The 20,836-nt window shown below is 38.4% G+C and overlaps 1 protein-coding gene across 1 annotated transcript in view; it reads right to left on the reverse strand.

The window, feature by feature from the left end:
* aldh1l2 (aldehyde dehydrogenase 1 family, member L2) overlaps positions 1 to 20,836 on the reverse strand; it is a 31,143-nt gene that overhangs the window by 9,669 nt on the left and 638 nt on the right. The window contains exons 2-10 of the mRNA XM_017698900.2: positions 16,077 to 16,221; positions 10,457 to 10,691; positions 8,431 to 8,596; positions 8,237 to 8,338; positions 6,240 to 6,329; positions 3,804 to 3,938; positions 2,931 to 3,056; positions 1,642 to 1,733; positions 48 to 195 (exon numbers count right to left, since the gene is read on the reverse strand). Coding sequence (XP_017554389.1) covers positions 48 to 195; positions 1,642 to 1,733; positions 2,931 to 3,056; positions 3,804 to 3,938; positions 6,240 to 6,329; positions 8,237 to 8,338; positions 8,431 to 8,596; positions 10,457 to 10,691; positions 16,077 to 16,221 — 1,239 coding nt within the window. The remainder of the gene's footprint in view (positions 1 to 47; positions 196 to 1,641; positions 1,734 to 2,930; positions 3,057 to 3,803; positions 3,939 to 6,239; positions 6,330 to 8,236; positions 8,339 to 8,430; positions 8,597 to 10,456; positions 10,692 to 16,076; positions 16,222 to 20,836) is intronic.

Genomic DNA, 20,836 nt, shown 5'->3' on the forward strand with positions numbered 1-20,836 from the left:
AAAAGTCTGAATAAAGTGAGAATGGAGTGTTTGTGCATGACACTAACATAGTTGATGACCAGCTCCTCCTCCTGGTCCTCCCCTCTCAGACGTCGTACAAACATCTGGATGAAATCGTGGAAGGAGGTGGCCATGTACACGTCCTCATTCTGCAGCTGAACATCTGCACACTTCGGCTTGATCTCTTCTATCAGCCTGACACACGTATATCAACTATTAACGCTAATCAATTACAGCCTCATCACTCAGTTCTCTCTAGTAATAACTAGTCTCACATGCGTAACATTGATGACATGAAAACATTGAAATTCAAGTCCTAAAGCAGTGGCTCGCATTCCAGTGCTGACAAACATGCAGATGATTCATATCTTTGCTCTGTCTGATCTCCAAACATGCCTGAACTAATCAATGATGGTAAATACATGGTGTAATTGTGTTGGGATAAAGCAAACAAAATGATGCCTGAGGTTTCCCAGTGACTTGTTTGGGAAATGCTGCCCTAGGCAATGTCTCTTATGGGGACTAAACATTTATGGACATGAAGGCAAGGCAAGGCCAGTTTATTTATATAGAACCTTTCAAACACTGCTGTCACTCAAAGTGCTTTACAGATAAGAACATTCAGAGTCAAAGCTGATCAAAAAAGTAAGAGTAAGTAGAAAAAGTAAAAGTAAACATAATTAAAGTAAAGTAAGTAAAACATAATTAAAAACATGATTAAAACAGGATTAAAGCAACACATGTATAAGAGAAGATGATTAAATGAAAAACCAAACCATACATTTTAATTAGGATAGTTATAAAAACTAACAATTATATTAGGTTTTTAAAAAAGTGCTGTGACAGAGGAAAAAGAGGCGAGAAACGCTAACAGTGTTTAAACTGAGCTGTAAGCTGCTCAAACAGGAACGTGTTCAGGCTGATTTAAAGTGTCCAATGTCAGGTCTCTCCTAATGCCCTCTGTCAACTGGGTCCATTTAAGAGCAGCATAGTAGCGAAACGCTGCTTCTCCATGTTTAGTCTTCACCTTCGACAGGACTGACTGACTAATCTCATGCTTAATCTTATGTTTATCTTATGTTTCTATTTATCCATCTGCACATATGGACACCTTGCTGCACATATGGCACTTTCTGCACACCTTATTGCGCATCTTGCACATGTGGACACTAGACACTTTATTCTGGTATCAATATCTGCACATATTTATTTATTCAGTTTTGTCATTATATTCTGTTACGTGTACCTCCTTGTACAGTCATTATTATACTGCGTCTTTCATCCCAGGTTATAGATCTTATTCCAGATTGTTGTACTTTTCTATTTGTAGATATATATATGCCTGTAGATAGGATCTTTTTATATTTATTCTTCCTGTTATATTGTTTACACCCTTATTACTATTATTGCCTTGTATTGTGTGACTGCTACTGGCTGCTAAATTTCCTTCGGGATCAATAAAGTTCCTAATGATCTGAGAGTTCTGCCCGTCTCGTGTCTCTGCAACATGTGAAATAAATATGCTGGTCCTGCACCACTGAGTGATTTATGGACCAGTATTAGCATCTTAAACTAAAAAAATATGTATCCTGAAAAACATACTTTGAGGTAAATAAAAGTCTAGTCAAACACCAAATCTACCTGACCACATCCATAGATGCTGCCCCAGACTTAAAGAAATCAGTTGTGTCCTCAATTACTGGCACGTTGCTCAGAATGCCCTTCCAGATCACCTGTAACAACAAAGAATATATTCAGATGCTTGTGTGTTAACATACATTATATTTCCAAAACTATTCAGTCACCCATCCAAATCTTTGATTTCAGGTGTTTCAATTATTTCCACGGCCACAGGTGTATAAAACCAAGCCCCTAGGCCTGCAGACTGCTTCTACAGACATTAGTGAAAGAATGGGTCGCTCTCAGGAGCTCAATGAATTCCAGCGTGGTACCGTGATCGGACGCCACCTGTGCAACAAGTCCAGCCGTAAAATTTCCTCTCTACTAAATATTCCAGTCAACTGTCAGTGGTATTATAACAAAGTGGAAGTGATTGGGAATGACAGCAACTCAGTCACAAAGTGTTCGGCCACGTAAAATGACAGAGCAGGGTCAGCGGATGCTGAGGGGCATAGTGCACAGAGGTCACCAACTTTCTGCAGAGTCAATCACTACAGACCTCCAAACTTCATGTGGACTTCAGATCAGCTCATGAACAGTGTAGAGAGCTTCATGAAATGGGTTTCCATGGCCGAGCAGCTGCATCCAAGCCTTACATCACCAAGTGCAATGCAAAGCATCGAATGCAGTGGTGCAAAGTGCCGCCACTGGAGTCCAGAGCAGTGGAGACGTGTTCTCTGGAGTGACCAGTCTCGCTTCTCCGTCTGGCAATCTGATGGATGAGTCTGGGTTTGGTGGTTGCCAGGAGAACGGTACTTGTCTGACTGCAATGTGCCAAGTGTAAAGTTTGCTGGAGGGGGGATTATGGTGTGGGGTTGTTTTTCAGGAGTTGGGCTCGGCCCCTTAGTTCCAGTGAAAGGAACTCTTAATGCTTCAGTACCAAGAGATTTTGTTCAATTTCATGCTCCCAACTTTGTGGGAACAGTTCAGGGACGGCCCCTTCCTGTTCCAACATGACTGCGCACCAGTGCACAAAGCAGGTCCATAAAGACATGGATGAGGCAGTTTGGTACGGAAGAACTTGACTGGCCTGCACAGAGTCCTGACCTCAACCTGACAGAATACCTTTGTGCAAAGGGTGAGCCGACATCATATTAAACCCTATGGATTAGGAATGGGATTTCACTCAAGTTCATATGCGTGTGAAGGCAGGCAACCTAATATTTTTGGAAATATAGTGTATCTCTCTCCTCTCTCTCTCACACACATATAATCACTATGCCACATGCCACACATACACACACACACACCCTGATCTCCTCTGCCATCTTCTTCTCCTCCTCAGTCAGCTCTATGCTGGTAGTATCTCCTGATGAGAAGTACTTTGCAGCTGGAATCATCTTCCCATCTTCAAACTGCAGACTCTTCACCTGGAGCTGCACAAGCAAATAAGCATAGATTAATAACAATTGTGGTTGCAGCTATTCATTTACACCAAAGACTCTTTTAACATATAAAGGTTAAAATCAGTGTTAGGCCTGTATTACATATACTACCTCTGAGTGAGACAAGCGATGCGGGAGCATGCAACAGCTCTGCCTGCAGAGTGATACAGCATGCAAGTTCTACAGACATCCTTTTCCAAATAGACAAATAATCATAAGTTAATAGCTGAAAAAGAATTTATATATTTGTTAACCTTGGACAGCTTTCTGACTTGAGACTGGGAAATTGTTATAAGCCCTGTAGAACTAAAGAAAATGTGAATGCAGCATGGAATATATTATTAGAATTTCATTTGATAACAATAAACTGAAGAATCTTCATTTTCTGTTTTCTGTTTTATTTTCATTGATCTTCATAGCATATTTCATTGTATTTGCTGTGTGATGCATGCGACCTACAGTCTGCATTGCTTCTGCGACACGTCAGGGACGTACTGCTGAGCTGCTTCCACTTTGTGATAGCTCTGGCCTGTTAACATCAGTGCCGAAATAAACAGCAAGCTGTTCCTCAGTGCTCATGCCACGCGGAGGTAGTATGTGTGAAACAAGCCTTAGTCAGCAAACAAGCGCTACAGTGATTTACTGACACTGGAGCTCCGAAAAATCACATTTCACAGGTGTGTCAAATCACTGTAATAATAATTTCTGTTATCATTTCTGCTACTGTGTGAATCTTACCGCTTTTCCATCAGAGCCAAAGAGCACGAGGCCTGAGCTGGTGATGAGCCCAGGCTGAGATGCTCCCTCCACTTCCAGCGGCTGACCTGCAGGAACTGGGCTGCTCAGCAGCGATGAGCCATACAGCGTAACCGGCTATGGAACAAACACATGCACACAGTGAAACAATTAACCCAGTGACTTCCTAGAGCAGAGCTCTTCCAACTTGGACTTTCAAACCAGTTTCCATTCTTGGATTTTGTAATTAGTTGTAGGTGGGCTTTTTAGCTACACTAGCTGCATCAACAGTTTAGTTAACTACTAGTGGTGACAAAATCCAGGACTGGATTCAAGATCTGGATTAGAGGACATTTGACCTACAGCCTTCCTAAACCAATGTGCTCTAGGCCTCTGTGACAGTGATGTCACATACAGTACAATCTATTTATTTGTGTAGTTTGTGTTTATTTGCTGAGAAAAGGGTTAATATTTGAATAAACAAAATGTATAAATTGTTAATTAATAATTAATATATATATAATAAATAGTGATTTTCTGGATGTTAGTTTAGTGATACTTTATTAATCCCACAAACGGGGAAATTCCAACTCCGCATTTAACCCATCCGTGAAGTGAAACACCACATACACACTAGTGAATACACACACACACACTAGGGGTGGTGGCCAGCCCTATCCACAGCGCCCGGGGAGCAATTGGGGGTTAGGTGTCTTGCTCAAGGACACCTCAGTCATGGACTGTCAGCACTGGGGATTGAACCGGCAACCTTCTGGTCACAGGGCCAGCTCCCTAACCTCCAGCCCACAACTGCCCCCAGTTTGTTTAACCATTTCCAAGCCTCTCCTCGAGGAAGCCCAGTATTATATGTAGTTAAAAAGCAGCTCCTGGTTTGACCAATCAGTGCTTCAGTAAATTGAGCTCATGATGTAATTGATGATATTAACAGGTCTCTGTGGCGGCTGTGAAGGTGTCAAGGAAAAATATGGACCCAAGAAATTCTTGTTACTTTTAATTGTTTTTATGTTTATTTGAATTATGAATACGACTTTATTCTAATGTGCATTGTGATAAAGTCACTGCTGAGGTCAATTGTTTAAAAATTTGCTTAGATGCCTAAAACTTTCGCACAGTACTGCATTTCTGCAACGACTGACATGTTTTGGTGTTTTAAAACTAGAACTAGAGAAACAGAGAGGATTATCTTAATTTTAAGCACCTTGCAGAATAATATGAAATAACAGCACATGGAGACGGTAAGCGGAAAAGCTGTGGTTGTAGTGTGAATTCATCTTCAAATTGGCCTTGTGTAATAAATCAAACAAACTTTTCTGTCCAGTCTTGTGAAGTCTGTAGCCGCTTAGCTTAACTGTTTTGTCTTGTACACCATATATTCAGATCCACTGAACATCCCTGGAGCCTATCAGTAGTCTGTATGCAATTTATTTCTCCCTCAGGGTCGCTGGGGTTTATGTCGGATATCACACGGCCCAGCATGTTTAACAGTTTAGTTATGTGTACATGACAGTCTTAGTGTTTATGGTTTGCATGAAATAAATGAACATTATTTATTCATAGCCTTTAGGTAAATGTCACGCTGAACTGTTACAAAAGCACAAGTTCTCTTAAAACAATGGATTATTCTGGAGCATTAATAAGCAAAATAATCAATAATTCTGACTGTGCATTTAAGGTAATATTCCTATTTGTCCTGCCCTTTGCGTCTCTAAGTTAACAAGCCACCTTAAGCAACATTCTATTATTCATTGGCACTGAAGCTGATATCTGTAGAAATGTTGAAAATGGGGTTTTAAAAAGTGCCTTCTTAGTGTGTTTAAGCAGGGAAGTCACAAAACCGTGCTGGACTACGGCCCCCCAAGACTGGAGCCGAGTGTGTGATGGATGGTCCATATTAAAGCACGGCTAGTCTGGTATATAATGTGGATGTGAGTTTACACAATTGTCTGATAGGAATTAGACTAAGGAGGCTGTACAGTAGCTTTGTGGAATATGTGCTACGTTCTATTGCTACAGTTGTATGCAAAAGTTTGGGGGTCCCTGGTCAAATTACATGATTTAGTGAGTTTCTAAATGGAAGTAAATTAATACATCATCTACAGAGGACACACTTCTGCACACTTTACTGCTTTTTTGCAGTTTATTTTTAATTAAACATACGTATTTACTAAATTTAACATATTAAAACGTTGCCTGTGCAAACGTTATGGCACATTTTATATTTTATGCTTTATTTTTGTCTATATATTAAACTGTGCAGAAGAATGCCATATGTCAGTGTGTTCTCTCATATTTTCACTCAGAACATCAAAAAGCATCTTTTTGGCTAAGGGTGTTCACCTTTTGCATATGCCTGTATGAGCTGTGGGGTTTTATGTTTAGAAGTGTATCAACACCTGCACGTGTACTGAGTGCACACACCTGCCCATCAAGGACTGCCCACGCTCCTGGAACTTTATCATGGCCACGAATCCAGTTGTGAATAACTTCAGCAGGCTGAGCCATGTTCACCTACAACAGAGAGACACAGACGGGGGTTTCTGGCTTTAAAATGGGGGTGTACACTGCCCCCAGCTACTTTTTCAGAGCAGTAATAAGGTGACAGCTGCTGGCTGCAACACAGCATTCCAGTCCTTGGCCTCATGAACAACTCTAAACTCTAATATACAGGAACGCTGGGCAATATTCCCAACCCTCTGACTCTCACTCACACTGTATTTCTCTCTCTCACACACACACATTCCTGTTCGGGAACTTTCTGTGCCTCTGAACTCATCAACTGATCAAACAGCTCTTTTGTCACTTTAAGTAGGTAATGTTTCCACAAATGTTTCACCAGTGCCTGTTGGCAGTCATGACAGCCTTGACAACTTCTCTCCAAAGCAGCAGTTTCCATCTTAAATGCTAAAACATCAGTGCATGCATTATTAAGTGATTTGGCTACTTGTTCAGAACAAACGAGCCATGTGATACTATGATCTAAAACACCAAACCAATTCCTGCATTTGATTTTCTTTCAGAGTCGATATTAAAATATAGCTTTTTTTTACTGCTGTCCAATTATTTAAATAATTCATTTTGTGCAATAAATCACAATTTCACTAAAGAAAGATTTTCTTATATAAACAGTTGTGCATTTTCTTACAGATGTAGTAGCTACAAATCATGCTTCACTATCTGGCAGTCTGACGGACAAATCTGGGTTTGGCCAATGTCAAGATAACACCACACACTTAAAAAACATGGTTCTTCAAGGGTTCTTCAGTAAAAAAAAATAAAATAAATAAACATTCTATGTAGAACCATGAACACTCAAATAACCCTTTGCATGATTAATGGGTTCTTTGCATGGTGCAGGGGCTCTTTAGATTGATGGCTTATGTAGAATCTTTTTGGAAAGGGTTCTATATAGCACAAAAACCTTCCCTTGTTAGGCTTGACAACAGCAGAAGAACCCTTTTTGGCACCTATATAGAACCCTTTTCAATAAGATCTATGAAGAAACATCAATATAAAGAATTTAGTGATACACAGAACCCTTTAATCATGCAAAGGGATCCTTGAGTGTTCATAGTTCTGTTGCTTTACTAAACAATTCTTGAGGAACATCTTTTAGTGTGTACGTACCGGAACGCACAGTGCCAACAGTAAAGCTTGAGCGCTGTTTTTCAGGGTTTGAGCTTCAGACACACTCCAAATACCTTCCTAGTATAGGGGAAGCTGTTGAGAGCTATATATGGAGCTATGTTAGGGCTATATTAAATGTCCGTGGTTTCGGAATGGGACATCCAACTAGCTCATTTAGATCTAATGGTCATGTGTCCACATACTTTTGGCCATTTAGTGCATATATTGCAAACAGTCAATGCCTCCAACTTCTATATGTCTACATAACAGACCTCTTGCTCTTGCACAGCTCATGCATTCTTGTTACCATGGAGGCTCTGAAGGGGAACTGTGGCTTTCCACTTTGCTATTGCTTTGGTTAATTTCCCGCTTGTTGATTTATCTTCTACAAGCACTGTCCAACACATTCAAATGAAGAGGGTGAACGCACTGATTTAAAAGCCAGGCTGCCACAATCACAGATTCGTAAAATAGCAGCGTACAGCGAGCGTGCAGCTGGGCTTAAGCCTTACTACTTTGGAAGGTTTGAAGGGACCAGTAAAATGCATTACTGAAAAATGTACTGCTGTTAATAATGTATCACCTTATTAATGTGTTAAGCCTAGCCTTAACCTAAGCCTAAAGGGTCCTATACACATCTGCCTACCACTAAACAAAACTCTGTCATGATATCTTGGCCCGTATTCAATCTGGTACCACTGACAAATGTGTTTGCACTCACTGGCCGTAAGACAGAAGTCTGACAGCTTCTGGCCTGTTCAGATTTAGCTGCGTGCATGAGTGTGTGATACCTTGGCATTAGATTTCTTTTGGATTCCCTCGTAACTCGCCCCCTCCTCGGGTTGAGGGATTCTGGGAGCTTTTCCATCTGCAATGAGCTGCACAGCCTCCACCTGTTAAACACATGCAGTATGTACATGTATCCGACTTACAGTCTGTCTACATCACAGGACTATCTGTCTGTCTTGGCTGATGCTGTACCTACCATGGAATTGATTCCCTCTGGGAAGAGGAAGCGGTTGTACAGCGTGTCCACCGTGTCACTGGGCTCCACTGCACATTCCTTCTGCAGCAGAATAGGACCAGTGTCCAAACCATCGTCAGCCCAGAATATAGAGAAGCCGGCCTTCTTATCACCTTCAATCAGAGTCCTGCGTGTACACACACACACAGGCGCGCACACACACACACACACACACACACGCAAACAGACATACGTACAGTCCATGCATGCACAAGAAGATGCACCATTCAGTAAAGTGTGTTTGAAGATGAAGTCTGCTTACTCACTTTGAAATTTTGTCAAAATGATGCATTACAAACTTCCATCAATGTCACATTTATGTTTGGAAATAGAAGTCAGACAAATTTCATTCTGATTTTAATATAATCAAACATTACTGTTGTGCTCTTTTTGTTTTTGAAAGAAAGAAGAAAGTGCTTTACATTAAAGGATGTTTTATCATCAAAAAAGTTGATACTAAAAGTAAATTAAAAGTGAATTTAATTCACGCTTTAACTACGTAACTACTTCTGCTATCACAATTAAATATTACAGCAAAAAAGACAACAACTGTAGAGGAATTGTTGGATTATTGGATGTCTAAGGATTAAGCAGATACAGATTATTTTACACAATATGACCCTACGGAGGAGTCGCAGAATGCAGCTGAAACTGCAGTGACTCTTTGCTCTTATTACAAATCTGCACACTTCATCCCTGTAATATGACTTTCAATGCCCTGTAATTATTTCCTGTAATTATTCATTATCTTAATATTAGCATAATGGAACATGATAAAATGGGATCAACGTCAGAGCAAAGTCTACCGTGCTGCATTGTATCAGGTCATAAGTGGATGAGAAAAGCCTGTTATCAGACAGCGTCGGGTGCATTTCACTGTTTAACACACTACTTCAGGAGAACCACCTCTACCATCATCCAGATCTTACTCTGAAACATGGAAAGTAATAAAGTATTACTACTTTGTTACTATACTTAGTATCTGTACTTTACTGCAGTATTTCTGTCAAGCAATACACAACTTCTATTTAGGCACAAAACTATTAGCAAAAGGAAATCCTACTAGATGAGACACTAGAAGGTGGAAGGTGAAAGAACTTTAGTTAGTTATAAAACAACAATTACTGGCATATGGCTGATATTAAAATTTGGCATTTTCTGTCAATTGTCTTGATTTCAGTGTCAAACTCAACCAGTAAAAGGGCCATATGACGATGAGCAGACCAAAAGAAACGACCCAAAATGATGTGAAAACACTGGTTCCATTGACTTACATTAAAAGTAAGTCTGTTTATTCCTACTCCTGTAAAGTTACCATTTTAGAGATACAAGGTTTTGATCAGTAGCTATATATATATATATATATATATATATATATATATATGTGTGTGTGTGTGTGTGTGTGTGTGTGTGTGTGTGTTTGTGTGTGTATGTATACACACACATATATATATATATACTCTATGGGCCAGAAAGGAATGTGCCATGGGTCTGACATGGTATGCAGGTGTATCATAAAACATTATTCATGCTCAGTGTTTTGGTTGCGTACATCTAATTAACATTCAATAAAGAACACACTGTTCTTCAAAAAATTACTAGATAAGAAACACTTTTACTTTTAGGAGCATGTACTTTTATACTTTTATGTGAGTGAAAAAGGTAAACCATATCTTTTACCAGAGTATTTTTTACGACAGTATTTGCACTTTAACTTAAAGTGGACTTCTGTCACCGCTGGTTACGGAGCGTAGAGGAGGAAACCAGTTGCAAAACCTTTGTTCTGTTGGGCTGATAAAAACCAGTGTATGGAAGTGCATGTCCACGAACGTGCAGAGAATTGGAAATGACAAAACTCCAATAGCGGTGACCAGCCTAGCATGCAAGAGATACTGCATACTCCGTGTGGATGGACTGCCTAAGACTGAGACCACAGAGTAAAGAGTTAGGCAAAGTTAATGTCATAGATGTCATACGTGACTCTCACCAGTTGATGGCAGAGGCTCCTCTGTGTTTCGGGAGGAGGGATGGGTGGTAGATGATGGAGCCGTGTTTGGGGTGGTCGATCACATTCATGGGGATAAACTGGGAGCAGAACGGCAGGACGTTGAGCTCAGCGCCCACAGCCTTGTAAGTATCTACCACCTCAGAGATCGGCTTCCCCTTCACACGCCAGCGGGGGAACTTAAACACCGGCGTGCCGTCTTTCTCCGCCGCCACAGCTGAGGGACAAGGTAACGAAAGTACATTAGGTCAGTTAAGGACATGCAGTACCACTGTCTGCCAGAGAATGTTCATAGCACGAATGAAACTAAACCCAAAAACTAAACTGAAATACCAGAAAAAGTGTCCACTTCCATTCACCAGCGTCTGCACATGGTATGAAAAATGGGCTCAAACTGCATGGCACAGAGGATGTGGAAAATCAAGACTACCTCTTCAGCTGTGTAGCACAGCATGCCTCAGTAACGGATAGTATGCCACAATAACTCCAGCTAATACACTTCAGTAATACAGAACTAATAAGAACTATTAGGCTCGTGGACTAATACTGTACTGAGACACATATACTCATCATCATCATTGCCCGCTTAGTCCAAACAGGGTCGCGGTGACACATATACTATGAACAGTAAATAAGGTTCAGGGTATTTAGAATTAAATAAGGATAGGTATATATATATATATATATATATATATATATATATATATATATATACACACACACACACACACACACACATTATTATTATTGTTATTTTGCCTTTAAGATTGATACGTCAACAACTTGCATTCTTACTGTCCTTTCTTGTCTGTCCTGTAATGTTCCTCATTCCAAAAACCAGGAGAAATACTTCTTATAATATCAGTATAAACGGCTGGAGCTACAGCACTATACGCTGAATTGGTGGCTGTAGGCCAATGTGTTGGTTTTTGTGACATGACAAAAACACTGAATTCAAAATGGGCTGTTTTGCTGCTGAGTTTTCACACAGTGGCAGGAAAAAGTTTGTGAACTCTGAAAGTATGTGTAGAAATTGCCTGCATTTACATATTAAGGGTTGGGCCTTAATTTAAGTTACAATAAAGAACAAACTAAATCTGTTTAAACTGCACAACACACAAAAATAATGTACTGTTCTTGTCCATGTTCAACACTTTAAACATTTAAACATTGACAGTGTGGTTGGAAAAAATATGTGAACCCCTAGGCTAATGACCCCAACAAAAGTTAATCCCTTGAATGGTCAGGTCCTGCCAGCAAGTCCAAAGTTTTATTACACACTTCTATAACTTAAAAATAACTCAACTAGTTCGCAACGAAGTCCCTGTACTTACTGAATAATAAGCCTTAGTTTTTTTTTTATGTATATATATTTATTGGAGTGAATGTATCTGTCTGTCTGTCTGTCTGCCCTGCGATGGGACTGGCAACCTGTCCAAGGTGTATCCTGCCTTCTGCCCGATGACTGCTGGGATAGGCTCCAGCTCCCCCCGCGACCCAGAAGGAGAAGTAGTAGTTTAGAAGATGTGCGTATGTGTGTGTGTGTGTGTGTGTTTGTATTTATTGGAGCCATGAGTTAGCAAACCTGGAGTTTGGTCAGTGAAATGAGATTGGAGGAGTGGGTTAGAGTTACTTCGGCTTATAAAACCCACAATTTTACTTTGCTAGTCTAAGAAGCATCTGCTAATGTGAACTATCCCTCACAAAAACAGCTGGAAAGGCTTACAAAGTGGTCTCAAAGAGTTTATTCATCAGTCTACAGTTAGACAAATTGTCCATAAAAATGTGGACGATTTAGTGCTGTGTCTACTCTCCCTGGAAATGGGTGCCCAATGGGTCACTCCAAAGACACAATGCAGAATGCCCAAAGAAGCAAAAAGAAGACGAGGGTAGAAGAAACCATTGGAACTGATTAACATCTCGGTTCATGAATATGCTTTGGGGCAGTCGTGGGCTGGAGGCTAGGGAGCCAGCCTTGTGACCGGAAGGTAACTGGTTTGATCCCTTCAGCCGACAGTTTTTCCAACACCTAGTAGCTTTGGATCATTTGGACTTCTCAAGACGTCTGACTGCTGCTACATCAAGATGGCTATGAAAGTAGCATTGGCTGGATTACAGTATGTGCAGGTATGCAGACAGAGCTTACAGCTGGATACCTGTGCAAATTAACATCTGCAACATTGTTTATCTATATATGTATTAAGTAGGACCAATTTTAACCAATTTTAACTTAGGATGTAGGATGTACACCGATCATTCATAACATTATGACCACCTCCTTGTTTCTACACTCACTGTCAATTTTATCAGCTCCACTTACTGTATAGCTGCACTTTGTAGTTCTACAGTTACAGACTGTAGTCCATCTGTTTCTCTGATACTTTGTTACCCCCTTTTATCCCGTTCTTCAGTGGTCAGGACCCCCATGGACCCTCACAGAGCAGGTACTATTTGGCCAGTGAATCAATCTCAGTACTGCAGTAACACTGTGTTAGTGTGTGTTGCGCTGATACAAGTGGATCAGACACGGCAGTGCTGCTGGAGTTTTTAAACACTGTGTCCACTCACTGTCCACTCTATTAAACACTCCTACCTTGTCGGTCCACCTTGTAGATGTAAAGTCAGAGACAATAGCTCATCTGCTGCTGCACAGTTTGTGTTGGTCATCCTCTAGTCTTTTAACAGTGGTCACAGGATGCTGGATATTGTTGGTTGGTGGACTATTCTCAGTCCAGCAGTGACACTGAGGTGTTTAAAAACTCCAGCAGCACTGCTGTGTCTGATCCAGCACAACACACACTAACACACCACCACCACATCAGCGTTACTGCAGTGCTGAGAATGATCCACCACCCAAATAGTACCTGCTCTGTAAGGGTCCATGGGGGTCCTGAACACTGAAGAACAGGGTAAAAGCGGGTAACAAAGTATCAGAGAAACAGATGGACTACAGTCTGTAACTGTAGAACTACAAAGTGCAGCTATACAGTAAGTGGAGCTGAAAAAATGGACAGTGAGCGTAGAAACAAAGAGGGGGTCATAATGTTATGCCTGAGCGGTGTAAGTGTTCCTCTTCTATTCAGTTCACTGCAGTAATCCTGGCTGTTTTGCAATCATGCATGCTCAAAACCACGCACAAATAAAAGGATAGTTGGGATCTGAAAGGATCTGAAACACTGCCTGTGGAGACTTCACAGACAGCCGAGCACAATCCATGAGTATCAGGCATCCTTCTACACCAGCGCACAATGCTGCACAACAATCGCTTCATTCAGGTCTTTCAGTCTCTTGCCATGCTGGCTCAGAGGCTGCGCCAGAGAATAAATATAAAGATGGAAACCTTTCTTGAGCTCAGCAGACTTTCCTACTCTCTTAATAACGCAGCCATATCTGTCCTTAATAACAGAATAACAGGCTGGTGCCAGTGACTGTGGTGAGTTGAGGACATCGGCAGGGCTGGGATCAGCAGTGGGTTTGAATCGGCTGCAAAACAATCACCATGCCTTGTGGGACTGGGAGCTGGTCAACCTGTTTAACCCTATCATAACAATCAGACATAAAAATGAGGTCCCTTTACACTCATTAAAAAACGCAACCAGACTAGCTGCAATGTGCGCAAAGTGCATTCTGGTCACAGTCGAATGCATCAGCATGTGGAACTGCAGCTTTCTGTGTGCTCCTATGTTTTCTATCACTGTGTAAAAGAAGCATGACGCACTGTTCAGACTGCTGTTACTGATCTGTTTCATCACAGTAACCAAAAAACAAACAAGTGTTAAGTATATTACTATTTATATGGTTTTGCTTGCTTACATAGCAGTTTGTGACACAAACAAAATAAACATCTATGATTTTAGTTAGACCATGTTCTCTGAATATCATGGTAAATGCAACAGCAGCACTGAGGAATCACACTATGGTGGAGAAGAACAGATTAAAAGGCAGAAATGGTTACTTTTTTGGCTTGGGAAATCTTTTATTTATCAAATTTACTGATTTTATTAACCAGATTTGTGAAAATGCATCAGAGAATAAAAACCAGTCTGGGAAGATTATTGTTTACACTGTAAAAGATGAGAAGTCTGCTCAACTTAAAATGATAGTAACTGATTACATGGCTTTTCTTCAGTGTACTCAACTTGAGGACACCAGAGTTCACACAACTCAAACTCTTTAGTTGAGTCAAAAATTCTCCCAGCTGCTGTTTCTAGCTCTGCATCTCAGTTAGATAAACACAGCTGAACTTGTGGGCTTTTTAAAACTTAATTTATCCACTAGCTGGCGCTCTTTCTATCACACAGTCTCATCTGGCCAAGTTTCTTCTTGGGCTTCTGGATATGGACAGCTGTGGTATTGCTGGGATTCAAACTCACAACCTCCTGACGTTGAGATGAATTATTAGACAGCTGCACCACATGAAACGATGCCATCCTTTAAATTGAATACAACAAATATTTTCTCCAATATTTGTAGACACCTCTGAGTTGCTTCATGTGCTCTGGAGTGGTGCACTGGATTAAGCCATCACCCCAGCAGGAGGTTGTGAGTTTGAGCCCCAGGGATGCCACAGCCATCCATAAGTACATACCCAAGAGGAAAAATGTCTAGCAGAATTGTGATGGAGAACTGTCTAGTGGGGAAACTGAGTATAAAAAAACAAGCTCATTTTTTTTTGACTCAACTGAGATGCAGAACTAAAATTTTTAATAATTTTTGACTCAAGTAAGACGAACTTGTGTGAACTCTTGTGTCCTCAAGCTGAATCAACTCAAGAAAAGCCATGAAATCGGTTACTATATCATTTTATATCATATTTGTATCATTTGTCATTCATTACTGCGATATTGGCCCTTGAGATGCTGAAATCACCACTAACTTGAGCATGCAAATAAACCACAAACCAATCGCTATGCTTTGTCCTGTGTGCTGTAAATATTGAGACAAATTACATAAGTTCTAGATGAGTGTTTCTCACTTGCGTGGGTGATTTGACGAATCGATACAGTCATGTAGTCCAACAAAGATAAATAAATTGGGTCAAAATGATACAGAGTGATCTTTAACTTTGTCACATTAATGGTTCACCAGTGCCTTTTTAAAGCACCACAAGGTTTCTCACAATTACAATATGTAGCAATACAATCATCGTAGAGGTATTCCGTTAATACCACGCAGCCCAACAAATAGGAAATGCTTTATTTTTCAAGTCGAAATGGCTTAAGTCACTTCAGACATTTTCTACTCTTTGTGGAATTAAGTCCACACAGGATACAGAACACATTCAGCTTTAAAGCAATAAGGATGTGTGCGTTTGTGCCATCAAAGACTCAAGCAGGTACGGGATTTTTCCTCTGCTCTTCTGTGAAACAATGAGGTCATTACACATGACCAGCTGGTCAAAAGACTTACTCTGACCCCACTGACCCCAACCCCCTTCACACTCACCTCAAACACCCACACAGACTCTCACATTTGTCTCATTCCCATGGTCACAGTATGCACAGAGCACTTTAACCTCAGGAAGGCAACATTAACCTTGCATCTCTAGTTCAGGGGTCCTCATTTGCCCTTTATGAATCCCCTCCCCCTTCCTGTCACTCACCAAGTGGGTCTGCCTTTCCATCCTTATCTGGAACGGTGAACACCCCCACCACTTTATGGCCTTGCTTCCGGAGGTTTGTGTACACTTCCTGACCAAAGAGGCTCTGGCCAATCAGGGCCAGCTTCAGTTTATTTTGGTAGTAGGCCTGTGAGAAGAAACATGAGATAGGGCTGGATCACTTTCACCCAGCATGCCAGAAAGCTGGACGAATACGAAAAGAGTGGAATGAACCGTCCTGCAGGCAAAAAGAACCGCGCTTAGATGAACCTGCAGCTTTATGAAATCTAGCAGGCCATATGAAGCAAATTCAAGTGTAGTAAAGTCTGCGATACTGAGTAACAGTGGGGTCAGACTGAATAAAGTATACTGAACTGTATAACTCTGGTGTCAGATTGAATGATGTTTATGAGCATAGCGGTGCTCCTGGACTAAATGAGGCGTACTGAATGCAGCAGTGGTGGTAGATTGAAAGCAGCATGAATATCGAATATAACAGCGGCCTTGAATGAAGTTGAATGAAGAGTGTTGTCAGACTGAATGAAGTAAGAATATTCAATATAACAGTGGTGTATAATTGAAAGAAGTATCAGTATTGAGTATAACAGTAGTATTAGATGGAAGAGTAGTATTACTGTAGTATTACAGAATAACAGTAGTATTACAGTAGTATTACAGAATAACAGTAGTATTAGATGGAATAGAGTAGTATTACTGTAGTATTACAGAATAACAGTAGTATTACAGTAGTATTACAGAATAACAGTAGTATTAGATGGAATAGAGTAGTATTACAGTAGTATTATAGAATAACAGTAGTATTAGCTTGAATAGAGTAGTATTACAGAATAACAGTAGTATTACAGTAGTATTACAGAATAACAGTAGTATTACAGTAGTATTACAGAATAACAGTAGTATTAGATTGAATAGAGTAGTATTACAGTAGTATTACAGTAGTATTACAGTAGTATTACAGAATAACGGTAGTATTATATTGAATATAGTAGTATTAGAGTAGTATTACAGAATAACAGTAGTATTACAGTAGTATTACAGAATAACGGTAGTATTATATTGAATATAGTAGTATTAGAGTAGTATTACAGAATAACAGTAGTATTACAGTAGTATTACAGAATAACAGTAGTATTAGATTGAATAGAGTAGTATTACAGTAGTATTATAGAATAACAGTAGTATTAGCTTGAATAGAGTAGTATTACAGAATAAAAGTAGTATTACAGTAGTATTACAGAATAACAGTAGTATTACAGTAGTATTACAGAATAACAGTAGTATTAGATTGAATAGAGTAGTATTACAGTAGTATTACAGTAGCATTACAGTAGTATTACAGAATAACGGTAGTATTATATTGAATATAGTAGTATTAGAGTAGTATTACAGAATAACAGTAGTATTACAGTAGTATTACAGAATAACGGTAGTATTATATTGAATATAGTAGTATTAGAGTAGTATTACAGAATAACAGTAGTATTACAGTAGTATTACAGAATAACAGTAGTATTAGCTTGAATAGAGTAGTATTACAGAATAAAAGTAGTATTACAGTAGTATTACAGAATAACAGTAGTATTACAGTAGTATTACAGAATAACAGTAGTATTAGATTGAATAGAGTAGTATTACAGTAGTATTACAGTAGTATTACAGTAGTATTACAGAATAACGGTAGTATTATATTGAATATAGTAGTATTAGAGTAGTATTACAGAATAACAGTAGTATTACAGTAGTATTACAGAATAACGGTAGTATTATATTGAATATAGTAGTATTAGAGTAGTATTACAGAATAACAGTAGTATTACAGTAGTATTACAGAATAACAGTAGTATTAGATTGAATAGAGTAGTATTACAGTAGTATTATAGAATAACAGTAGTATTAGCTTGAATAGAGTAGTATTACAGAATAAAAGTAGTATTACAGTAGTATTACAGAATAACAGTAGTATTACAGTAGTATTACAGAATAACAGTAGTATTAGATTGAATAGAGTAGTATTACAGTAGTATTACAGTAGTATTACAGTAGTATTACAGAATAACGGTAGTATTATATTGAATATAGTAGTATTAGAGTAGTATTACAGAATAACAGTAGTATTACAGTAGTATTACAGAATAACGGTAGTATTATATTGAATATAGTAGTATTAGAGTAGTATTACAGAATAACAGTAGTATTACAGTAGTATTACAGAATAACAGTAGTATTAGCTTGAATAGAGTAGTATTACAGAATAAAAGTAGTATTACAGTAGTATTACAGAATAACAGTAGTATTACAGTAGTATTACAGAATAACAGTAGTATTAGATTGAATAGAGTAGTATTACAGTAGTATTACAGTAGTATTACAGTAGTATTACAGAATAACGGTAGTATTATATTGAATATAGTAGTATTAGAGTAGTATTACAGAATAACAGTAGTATTACAGTAGTATTACAGAATAACGGTAGTATTATATTGAATATAGTAGTATTAGAGTAGTATTACAGAATAACAGTAGTATTACAGTAGTATTACAGAATAACAGTAGTATTAGATTGAATAGAGTAGTATTACAGTAGTATTACAGAATAACAGTAGTATTATATTGAATAGAGTAGTATTACAGTAGTATTACAGAATAACAGTAGTATTAGATTGAATAGAGTAGTATTACAGTAGTATTACAGTAGTATTATAGAATAACAGTAGTATTAGATTGAATAGAGTAGTATTACAGTAGTACTACAGATTAACAGTAGTATTATATTGAATAGAGTAGTATTACAGTAGTATTACAGTAGTATTACAGATTAACAGTAGTATTATATTGAATAGAGTAGTATTACAGTAGTATTACAGTAGTATTACAGATTAACAGTAGTATTATATTGAATAGAGTAGTATTACAGTAGTATTACAGTAGTATTACAGAATAACAGTAGTATTATATTGAATAGAGTAGTATTACAGTAGTATTACAGTAGTATTACAGAATAACAGTAGTATTATATTGAATAGAGTACTATTACAGTAGTATTACAGTAGTATTACAGATTAACAGTAGTATTATATTGAATAGAGTAGTATTACAGTAGTATTACAGAATAACAGTAGTATTATATTGAATAGAGTAGTATTACAGTAGTATTACAGTAGTATTACAGAATAACAGTAGTATTAGATTGAATAGAGTAGTATTACAGTAGTATTACAGAATAACAGTAGTATTATATTGAATAGATTAGTATTACAGTAGTATTACAGAATAACAGTAGTATTATATTGAATAGAGTAGTATTACAGTAGTATTACAGAATAACAGTAGTATTATATTGAATAGAGTAGTATTACAGTAGTATTACAGAATAACAGTAGTATTAGATTGAATAGAGTAGTATTACAGTAGTATTACAGTAGTATTACAGAATAACAGTAGTATTAGATTGAATAGAGTAGTATTACAGTAGTATTACAGAATAACAGTAGTATTAGATTGAATAGAGTAGTATTACAGTAGTATTACAGTAGTATTACAGAATAACAGTAGTATTATATTGAATAGAGTAGTATTACAGTAGTATTACAGAATAACAGTAGTATTATATTGAATAGAGTAGTATTACAGTAGTATTACAGTAGTATTACAGAATAACAGTAGTATTGGATTGAATAGAGTAGTATTACAGTAGTATTACAGAATAACAGTAGTATTATATTGAATAGAGTAGTATTACAGTAGTATTACAGTAGTATTACAGAATAACAGTAGTATTAGATTGAATAGAGTAGTATTACAGTAGTATTACAGAATAACAGTAGTATTAGATTGAATAGAGTAGTATTACAGTAGTATTACAGAATAACAGTAGTATTAGATTGAATAGAGTAGTATTACAGTAGTATTACAGTAGTATTACAGAATAACAGTAGTATTAGATTGAATAGAGTAGTATTACAGTAGTATTACAGAATAACAGTAGTATTAGATTGAATAGAGTAGTATTACAGTAGTATTACAGAATAACAGTAGTATTAGATTGAATAGAGTAGTATTACAGTAGTATTACAGAATAACAGTAGTATTATACTGAATAGAGTAGTATTACAGTAGTATTACAGAATAACAGTAGTATTAGATTACATAAAAGCATTTTGAAATTCCACAGTTTAGTAAGTGCGAACAAGATAATTAAGTTGTGGCCACAATTTTGTAAGGCATGGTAACGAGATTATGTCTTATTAAGCCGTGTTCAAGGCTTAATTATCTCATTCCCGCACCTTACTAAGTCATGGTTATGTATTAGGATCTTGGTCCGTACTAAGTCGTGGCCTCGATCTAGTTATCTCATTCCCACACCTTACTAAGTTGCGACCACAGCCTAATTAACTCATCCCCAGGCCTTACTAATTCATGGCCACGCATTATTTTTGTTGATACAGGACGGAAGACTGTCGGACTGAGTGAGGCGCGCTGAGTAGACCAGCGGTTTCATGACCATCAGCACCACAGGTTTCCATGAAATAACGCCCATGATAGGAGCGGAGCGCCTGATAAAGCCAGCCTCCCAGCACCAGACGGCTAAGCCGCTCCGCTGAGATAACAGCGCTGTGGGAAGAACAGCCAAATGTTACAACCGCAGGCACGCCGTTTCCGGCCACCGCCGTTCTGAGGGCCACTATTTACATGAAGATATGTTGGATGTTGCCACAGCAGCTAGGAACGCCTCTGGACCCGCA

Source organism: Pygocentrus nattereri, chromosome 1, assembly GCF_015220715.1.
Source record: "Pygocentrus nattereri isolate fPygNat1 chromosome 1, fPygNat1.pri, whole genome shotgun sequence".
In the NCBI taxonomy this organism is placed as follows: domain Eukaryota; kingdom Metazoa; phylum Chordata; class Actinopteri; order Characiformes; family Serrasalmidae; genus Pygocentrus; species Pygocentrus nattereri.